This window comes from Mesoplodon mirus, assembly GCF_964341445.2.
Source record: "Mesoplodon mirus genome assembly, chromosome: 15".
In the NCBI taxonomy this organism is placed as follows: domain Eukaryota; kingdom Metazoa; phylum Chordata; class Mammalia; order Artiodactyla; family Ziphiidae; genus Mesoplodon; species Mesoplodon mirus.
Genome location: NC_138991.1, coordinates 8,112,780 through 8,122,392, shown reverse-complemented (window position 1 = coordinate 8,122,392; position 9,613 = coordinate 8,112,780). Strand labels below are relative to the sequence as shown.

At 48.8% G+C, this 9,613-nt stretch overlaps 1 protein-coding gene across 1 annotated transcript in view; it reads right to left on the bottom strand.

Annotated features, from left to right (window-relative positions):
* CYP24A1 (cytochrome P450 family 24 subfamily A member 1) overlaps nucleotides 1-7,423 on the bottom strand; it is a 15,479-nt gene extending 8,056 nt beyond the window's left edge. Inside the window, exons 1-6 of the mRNA XM_082644477.1 lie at nucleotides 7,384-7,423; nucleotides 6,448-6,800; nucleotides 6,038-6,228; nucleotides 4,533-4,626; nucleotides 2,595-2,691; nucleotides 138-229 (exon numbers count right to left, since the gene is read on the bottom strand). Coding sequence (XP_082500603.1) covers nucleotides 138-229; nucleotides 2,595-2,691; nucleotides 4,533-4,626; nucleotides 6,038-6,228; nucleotides 6,448-6,705 — 732 coding nt within the window. The 5' untranslated portion in view covers nucleotides 6,706-6,800; nucleotides 7,384-7,423. The remainder of the gene's footprint in view (nucleotides 1-137; nucleotides 230-2,594; nucleotides 2,692-4,532; nucleotides 4,627-6,037; nucleotides 6,229-6,447; nucleotides 6,801-7,383) is intronic.
* Between the last annotated feature and the right edge of the window lie 2,190 nt (nucleotides 7,424-9,613).

Below are 9,613 nucleotides of genomic sequence, written 5' to 3'. Positions count from 1 at the left end.
AACACATATTAAAATGAACACTTAACTACTGTAATAAAATATGTGTGGATGCCACTCTTGGGAAACACGGTGATGTACATTTGTTAGCTTCTGTAAACGTTTTATAAGGAAAGGTTCTCTACCCAGGAGATGCTTACTGTTTTGATGGCCATGATGAAGTTCAAAGCTTCATCACCTGCATTCTTCTGAAGGAGCCCAAATCTCTTCTCATATAGCACAAGGCAGATGCCTGTTATTTAAAATAATCAACACTGTTACCCATTCACAACGACACTGGAGTCTATGATTAGCAGGCTAGCAAAGGCTCAATTCTGTCTCCCACAAAAGTGAGGTCTTGGGCTTCCCTGGTGGCGCAGTGGTTGAGAGTCCGCCTGCCGATGCAGGGGACATGGGTTCGTGCCCCGGTCCGGGAAGATCCCACATGCCACGGAGCGGCTGGGCCCGTGAGCCATGGCCGCTGAGCCTGCGCGTCCGGAGCCTGTGCTTCGCAACGGGAGAGGCCACAACAGTGAGAGGCCCGCGTACCGCAAGAAAAAAAAAAAAAGTGAGGTCTTTTCGAAGAACAGAGGAAAGCAAATTCTCTGAGAGGAAGGGGCCTGATTACTCTCCTCTCTTTCTAGAATTATCTCCAGGTCCAGTGATTCATCCCTTGCAGAACCTCCTGATCAGAAAAGCCACTGGGAAGATGCAGCCATTTTTATACGAGTGAATCTCTCCTGTAATGTCTTGATTTTCTCAGAGTTTGCCCTTGATATCATGTGTAGCAGCCATTGTTAACGACCTACTCCATACTCATTGTTCCCCATTTCTTCCCTAAGAGAACCCCGATTTTATTTAGGCTGTCAATGTATCAGTCCTCAGGCAATAAGTCAGGATTGATCTAAGACAATTCTGTTCCCTGATTTCCCAGGCTTCCTGTAACAGCCAAAGCAGTCACGTGACCCAGGTCTGGCCAATGAGATTCAAGGGAAACACTTTTGCTTTCTTGATAGGGGAAAGTACAGCTGGTTTAGCTCTTCCCTCTTTCCTTCTTGTTTTTGCCTAGAATGCAGGGGTGAGGCCAGGAGGGGCAGGAGCCATTCTGCAAGAAGCCAATTAGCTCAGGATGGATGAGAAGGAAGACAGAACAGGCTTGGGTCCCAGTGATATCACTGAGTGCCAGCTGTGGACTGGCTTCCTCAAGACTTCTCATAATGCTGGACAATAATTTGTCAACCACCATGGTCAGGTTTTCTTTGACTTGCAAAGAAATGCATTTGATACTCCTTAATTTGGGTGTTTCCAGTGGACGATTTCCAAAACATACTCTTCTTTTCTCCTCTATAATCATTCCCTCTTTCCCTTAACACCTTCTGTGGATTTCTTATTGGCATGGGGCTTTCTCATGTGCTAAGATGACAGTCTGTAACTTTACAACGAGGTCTATCTGATGGGGGAGACAGGTCAGGACAAAAGCCTCCGTCCCGGGGCACCCTCTCCAATCCCTCACATCAGCAGTCAAGAGTGATCCTTCCGGGGTTTCTGACATGGGCTGGCCACTGCTTCCTCCCATCCTCTGCCCTGGACATCCTCGTCCCTTGCTGGACATGCTCCAGTTACTCGGAACACCCTTCTTTCTCCTCAACACAACACTCTCTGTTCCTTCAGCCTGGAACATTCCATCTTCCTTCACTTTCACCTGGGAAACTCCTGCTCATCCCCCAGGCCTCGGCTGAGACGGTACCACCTCTGTGAAGCAGCCCTGACCATGCTCAGCTGAGGCAGCCACTAGGATTCTCCCCCAGCCTTGAACCCCCTCAGTCAAGTGCTCCCCATTCTACTGCAACTGTCTTGTTCCCCTGCCTGCATCTCCACTGGGCAGCGAGCATATCAAGGCAGGGCTTTGCTTTTATTCCCAGTGTGGTCCTTGAAAACAGTGATCATGCTCCCTTCTATTCGGAACTTTCCATGGCTCAACATCGGACTCAAAGTAAACGTTCTTGCGGGGACTTTCAGGCCCCGGCTTAATCTTTCTCAGCTCCTCTTTCCCCTCCCCCCATAATCCACTCACACCAGCATCCTTGAAGTTCCCCAAAGACATTGATCATGCTTTCACCCCAGGACATTTGCACCTCCTGTCTCCACTGTCCCAACAGGCTTCCCACAGATACCCCGGTGGCTTGCTCCTTGCCTTCCTTTAGGTCTCACCTCAAATGTCTCCTTACCAAGCAGACTTGCCTCACCTAGGAACCTATATTCTTTCTTGACTCCCTTACTCCTTGGCAGAGTATATATTAAAATATATTTACTAGTTGATTGTCACCCCTACTAAAATCTGAGCTCCATGTGAGCAAGGATGTTGCCCGTTTTGTTCACTGCTGTGTCCCTAGTACAGTGCCTGGCACATAGCAGGTGTTGTGTAAATGTTTGTTGAATGACTACATAAACATTCCAGAGGGTAAAGCATCACCTAAATGCCTGAAAGCATTAAGAGGGCTGCTATGGCCTTTCCTACTCAGCAATAGTGTATGATTACAGAAGAGTTGTCCACAGGGCCATGTCTGTCCTCCAAATCACTTGCAAAATCAAATGAACAAGATGTGAAGACAACTTACTTTCAAATGACCATTTGTTCAGCTCGCTGTACAAGTCTTCAATGCAGCCTCGCTCATCACAGAGCTCACCTATTCTACCTGTAAAATCAGCCAAGACCTTAACAGAAAGAAATCACCAAAGACATTTCAGTCACTGAAGGAAAACAAAAGTTTCAAGTTCAGTAAGTTAGCATCAGGTTTTGCTACCTTGTATATTCACTGCCCATAATGTTACTCATTCTGAATCATCACTAATTATATATTCCCCTTGGGAGTTCATCTTCTGCCCCAACACCCTTGTCCTGGGGTTATTTCCTGAGCTTTCCCTGCAGCCTCCCTGAAGCTTAGGTTTCAGCTTTTGATCTAAATTTAAGAAAAGGAAAACATTTCTTCTAATCAGAATGGAGAACAAACCACAAAGGAGGAATCAGCCCAGTGTCTCTGTGGGGACAACGTCTCAAGGACTCTGGCTACCCTGAAGTTTGCCACTTCCATAGCTGGGCAGGCAAACGTCTCCTTACTGGTTGGTGTTGTATTAAGCATGTCAAGCTTAGAGCCAGGGAACTGTAAGTTCTGGATGCAGCGCCTTCACTAAATAGCTCTGTTACCTTGGGCAAGTCCCATACAGCCCCTAGAGGCCAGTTTCCACAATCAGGGTTTTAGATGACTAATGCTTTGCATTTAATGAGGCTTGTATAGAGCTAGGCATGGTACAAAGTGTATTACCTTAGCTGATCCTCAAATAACCTCATGAAGTAGAAAGTACTGTCATTACTCCCATTTCCTAGGTAACAGATGAGAAAACTGAGGCTTAGAGAGTAGCTAAGGCACTCTCCCTTGAACACATAAAAGTGGCTCTGCTGGGGTCTGAAATCGGGTATATGTGACTACAAAATCCACAGGTGCAACTAATGGGCATGTTTAGTTTGTCCACATAGCATATTAGAAAGTACTCTGAATTTGTTACCATCAAAAAATCCAGAGATTTCACATGAACATATGAATTTTCCGTTAGTCATCAAAAAATAATAATAATGACTAGATCTGGTGACACTGGGTCTACATTTCCATGTGGCAGGCATTTGCCAGAGCTGGGGCAGCTGTCCCCTCTAGAAAGGGCATGCACTATTCTGCTTGCTAAAATCCCTGTCGGGCCTGCCTTATACATTTATATTAATCACCTGGCCCCTGGAAGCTTCTGAATTTGTAATCTTTCACCTATATGATCCTATGTGGGTCCAGTTCAAAATAAATACCCAGAGTGAACGGAGTAAAAAGAATTCTCTACATGTTTAAATCCTTCCCCCGCTTTGGGCCCCTGCTGGCTAAAGGATAACATCTAAAAACCTTAGCGTGGCACAAAAATATGGTAAAGACCTGCCCTCTGCCCAGCATCATTTCAGAGAAAGCTTCACTTCAGCTGCACTAAATGTACTGTTCTCTGAACACACCATCTCATGCCTCCATATTTTCAGCAGGCTGTGCTCTCTGCCTGAATGCCTTTTCCCACCTTCTCTGGCTTGCAGACTCCTACTCATCCTAAAAAACCCAGCTCAGCTGTCACTACCTAGGAAGTTTATAGTGTTATCTCATTTAATCCTCACAGTAAACCTATGGAGTGGGAATTGTTACTCCCAGTTTATAGACTGGGAAAGTGAGCCAGTTAAATGGTACAGTCAGGTTACATAGCTGGTGGGGGTGGGGTGAGTTCCAAACCAGGACTGTAGAATGTCAAAGTCTATGCTCGTAACTGCGCCCTTATCATAATACTACTTTAAAAGGGAGTGAAGGAGGGAGGAATATTGGAGGAGGATGTGGAGAGGAATGAGGAGAAAAGGAAGACTCCTGAATCATCCAAATTGCCTGCCTTTTCTTCTGCACTTTGTAGCTGTGGCTTGAAGCTCCACTAAATCCCTCCATCCCCAGGAGAACCAGGAAAGCGAACCCCGTCCTGCAAACCTCATTGATTTTGTTGTCCAGCTTCATAATTTCCACTGGTTTCATTAGTTTCTTTTGAAAGGCCCTCCTGACCCTCTGCCAGTCTTCTCCTTCCCTGGGAGAGAAGCAGAATTATATTTAGAGCAAATGGAAAGGAAAAGAACGAAGAAGCAGAGACACCTCCAGTTCTCTGACTTCATGAACTATATGATCAAATGAACACGGAATCGTGCCAAGAAACAGCCAGAGAATAATTAGTACTGGAATATTCGGGGCTGGTTTGACAATACGATGACTAATCACTTTTCCCTTGAGCCAAAGATTGCACAGAAAGATCAAGTCCAGATATTTGGGTTCAGAACTTTTGATGTGCCCTCGCTGGGGTTGAACTGGGAGGCCAGTGGCCTGTTTCCAGCAGTAAGGGTGGGCATGTGAACACCCACTTCACCAGCAACTCAGATCTGTTTGAGGAAAAAAATCTTGTCTTCTTTCAATCTCTTGAATTGGGTTGAAAGGCACATTCACAGAACACCTCGAATTTAGAACTTTGCCATTGCCTTCAAATAACAGTCAGATTCACCGGAGCTGTAAAAAGCCTGTTCTCATCATGAACCCTTTTGCACTTGCTCTATAGATGACCACGCTGCCTGTGATGCATCATGCATTAATACTGTTATTAATTCCAGTAATTAGGGACTTCCCTGGTGGCTCAGTGGTTAAGAATCAGCCTGCCAATGCAGGGGACACGGGTTCGATCCCTGGTCCCAGAAGATCCCACATGCTGCAGAGCAACCAAGCCCGTGCGCCACAACTACTGAGCCTACACTCTAGAGCCCGCGAGCCCGCTAGCCGGAGCGCAGCAACAAAGACCCAATGTAGCCATAAATAAATAAATCCAGTAATTATATATATCCTGAAAAATACGACTATTAGGCATTATAATTTGGGGGGTAAAAAAAGTGCTAACGTATTAAATGCTAACAATGTAAAAGCTGAGGAATCATATCACATTAGAGTATTTCTCTCTAAAATGCAACCTCCACACCCCTCCATGCCAGCTTTCCAAGTAGGTCTATCTCCTAATTCCCCCAGTTTCCTTTACAAAGGAAGGTCATTGTCAAAAGCAAAAGGAGTTAACTTCTGGCGTTTGAGCTACCAAGGGGGGAGAGGGGTGGGTCGCAGAATTTTAAGGGATAATTTTGTTTGTATAACATGTTTGCCTGGCACGCTAACGTGACAATCTCATTCCACCCAAGAGTCCGAACATCATAATTCGCGTAACCTTTTTCTGACATTTCTTTGACGGGAAGGCCTGGCGCAGCCCCCTTGCCAGAAAGAACACAAGTGTTGCGTACTCAGCCCAGACGTCCCTCCACCCACTCTAGTCCATGCAAGAGCCCGTGACCGCAGCAGGTACGGGCTTCCGTGTTCTCCCTGCATTAGAAGGGTCCCACCCCCAGGGAACCCTCATTCCCGTCCCTTCCCAATTTCCAGCCGCCGAACCCATTCCTGCTTCCTGGACTCACAAGATCAGCAGTCCGTAGCCCTCCTCGCGATAGTCGCGATAGGCCTTCCACGGTTTGATCTCCAGCCGCTGGGGGTACGCGCTCTCCGTGCGGTAGAGCGCTTCCAGCAGACACGGCGAGCCCAAGTGCACCGAGTCGAAGGAACCCAGCTTCATGCGGAAAATCTTGCCATATTTCTCGTGGTACTCCGCCTGCAGCGGGCCGGGCAGGGTGCGAAGTAAGCGCGCATCCCCTGCAGCCCCAAGAGCGCTTCTCCCTCCTCCCCGCCTCCTTCCTCCGGGGGACTGGGACCCGCTGCAGCCTGGACACACAACCGAGCGCACCGTGCGCCCGAACCGCGCGCCTCGGGGAGGGTTTGGAGAGCAAGGCGGGGAGCAGAGCGGGAACTGGGGGCGCGACGAGGCATTTACCAGCGTGTCGTGCTGTTTCTTGAGCCCTCCTTTCCAGAGAATCTCCAGCAGACTGCCCAGCAGTGGCCACTTGGTGGGACCGGGCAGGGCGGCCGCGTCTTGCGCCTCGCCCCGTTCCATCATGGGGCAGAGGGGCACCTCCCGCGGCCGACGGGGCGCGCACGCCGTAGATGTCACGGGTCTGGGGGGCTGCCCCAGGCCGCGCAGCTCCTGTAGGAAGGCGGCAAGGGAGCGGCTCTTGCCGATGGGGGAGCTCATGGCAGCGGGGGAGACCGGGCGCTTGGGAATGTGCGGGGGCTGGGAAGGGCGAGGTTGCTAAAGAGGCGCCGGCGAGAGCGGGGGGCTTGACGATTCTGCGGAAGAGAGGCAAAGAGGGGCAGCAGGTGTGATGGAGAGGGCGGAAGACAGACAGATAGCAGAAAGGACCTCGGCGAGAATGCTCGACGCTGCACCGCGCGGCAGCCTCAGGGAGCGGATGCCCGCCGAGCGCTGGCCGCAGGGGCTAGAGGAGCGCAGCCGGGAGTTGGGTGGCTCTTGGAGGGGGAAAGGAAAGGACGTGAGTCCGCCTGCTGGTTGCAAGTCTGACTTCCAGCCCTGGAGTAGCGAAGGGGAGGTGTCTAGGGAGGTAGAAGAGATGCTGCTGGCGCTGCGCTTTCCTCCTGTCCCTCTCCATGCTCCATGCCCGGGGACCATGTACTTATGGAGACAGGGCAGGCCCTGGGTGGCCAATGAGCACGCTAAGTGGGGCGGAGTGGGTTACGGCTGGCTAGGCCCGGAGGGACGCGGGACCCGGGGATGGGGGTGGTGCATGGAAGTAGGATGGAGTCAGCGAGGTGAGCGAGGGCGCCGGGCCTCGGGTGACCGGAGCGCGGCTCTCCGGGCGGGAACGCCGCGGACTCCACCCTGGAGATAATCCCCCAGGGAAGGCACGCTCACCGGAGTTCACCGGGCGCGCGCCGAGCGCGCCTCCCCGCCCTCCCCCGGCGGCCGGGAACTGCAGCCTCGCGCTTGCACAATCGCGCCGCCGCGTTGGCGAGGTCCCCGAGTACGGTCCCGGGGAGGCTGCCGGCGCCTGCCGGAGCCCGAGAGCCCGCGCGTTGCCCGACACCAGTTTTTTTTTGCCAGCCGGGACGGAAGTGTTTTTGAAAGAAGGTTGGCTTTCTGCACCTCCCAAGGTGGGGAGGGTTTGAGTCTTAGTGAAAGGCACCCGAAGAGGGGATTTCACCTTAGGATCTTAACTTGGGCAAGGAGGAGCCGCTGAATTTGGAGAGTTTTCTCCCAAGCTGCTCCATTTTGGTTGTTATGAAGATGTATGAGTGAGTGCAGGTAAAGCGCCTACAACGTAGTCCACCGTCAGTACTCCACCTGATGTTGCCATTTTAGCTGGTTATGAAATGAGAGGCAAAAGCAGGGCTTGTGGTTGAGACTGGGCACCTGCCCCTCCCTCCATGTGGACACCGACCACCTTGTGCAAAAGCTAGGCACCTGCACCTTCGAACCGCGGCCCCTACCATCCCCGTCCATCCCTACGAAGGCCATCTTAAGCGCTTGCTTAAGCGCCTTGCAGGAGGGAACACACCACACACACACACACACTTCCTAGAGTCCTCGTGCCTGACGAGAGTAGAACTCTCTGTACTAACCGAGGAAGAGAAGTTGGAGATTTTGCTGATTGTTTTGAAGTGGTTCGTATTCTTTGGTTCTGATCCAGTACAAAAACGACCGCCAGCCAAGGAGGAGGTAAGGGAAGTTCTGTTTCCTCTGAGGGTTTTCAGTCACGTGACTGCGTCATTTTGACCCTGGTGTCAAATCCTTCTCTCTTAAGTTTATTGTAAACTTTTAGCTGGTTTTTTGAAAACCTTTTGCAGGCCGACTTGAGCTTGAACTCTGTCATTTCAGATTTGTCTTGATTAAGCGTTAATGACTGTTAATGTTAATAAAAGTAATAGTTATATATTTATATAATTCATACATAATGTATTAGATCTATATAGATATATATACACTATATAGTACATATTCTATAGCATATGCTATAGAATATATACTATATGTAATAGACACTATATCATATATACCATATGTTACTTAGTGTACAAATATAAAGGTTTCTAGGGCTTATGATAAGCCAGGCACTAAGCTAGACGCTTTACGTAGAATTTCCCATTTCAGCCCAATGGCAAAAAAATAAATGAATAAAGTTAAAATTTAGAGTTCTATAATTTGCCCTGTGTCACAGACCTTATAGGGTTATGTGGAAGTCAGACCCAGATTTTCTGATTTTGGCCTTTACTATGTACCTTCATATAAAACATGCTATATTACATCACCTTTTCTTAAACCAGGAATATCTCAGAATATTGGAAATGTTTTTTAAATGGGAATATCTCCAAAACGGAGGTGGGTGGGATCAGTATATGTGGAGCTGTGTGGTGCAAATGTTGTGTTACGCTTCAATGGTGGTAAAATAAATAAATAAAAAGCCCCAAACAGAAGAACCATTCAGTTCACCACTGTGTGCCTTTCTTCTGGCACTGTGCTTGACACATAGTAAGTGCTCAAGAAATGCTAAATCCTATTGTTATGTCAGCTATTGAGTTATCTGCCCACCCCCGCTGTGTTTTCTTTTCTTTCTCTCTCTGCAGCTGTGCTTAAGCAGAAAGGAAAATAATTTCAGATTTGCTAGGTTTTCACATGAGTTTAGCATCATTTTGCTTTATAAACTCCAAATAGATACTTAGAAATGCAGGCAGTCATTAGTCTCATAATAGCCAGCAAGAAAATTCCTATTTCAGAGAAATTATTCTCTCATGTCCAGTGGAGAAAGTCCCGGATTGCAGAAGAAAGCAGTGCTGGTTCTTTAAAACTTGGTTGACATCAACACATACCCGTCTTTGATGAGGTGCAGCTAAATACAAAGTGACTACTTTGAGACCCATCCCATCACTCTTCCTCCCTTGGCCTCCTCTGTCGCTCATTACTGAGCCCCTGTGAGTCATCCCAATAGGGATGTTGTTGGGAATTACTAATCAGAGATCTTGAAGCACCTGGTAAAGGCCCAACATCATTACCAAGACAGGCCCAGGCCCTCTGTTTCGTTCCGGGAAGTCTTACCAAATCCTGAATGGATAATTATACTCCAGCCCTCACACCAAGCGACCACAGA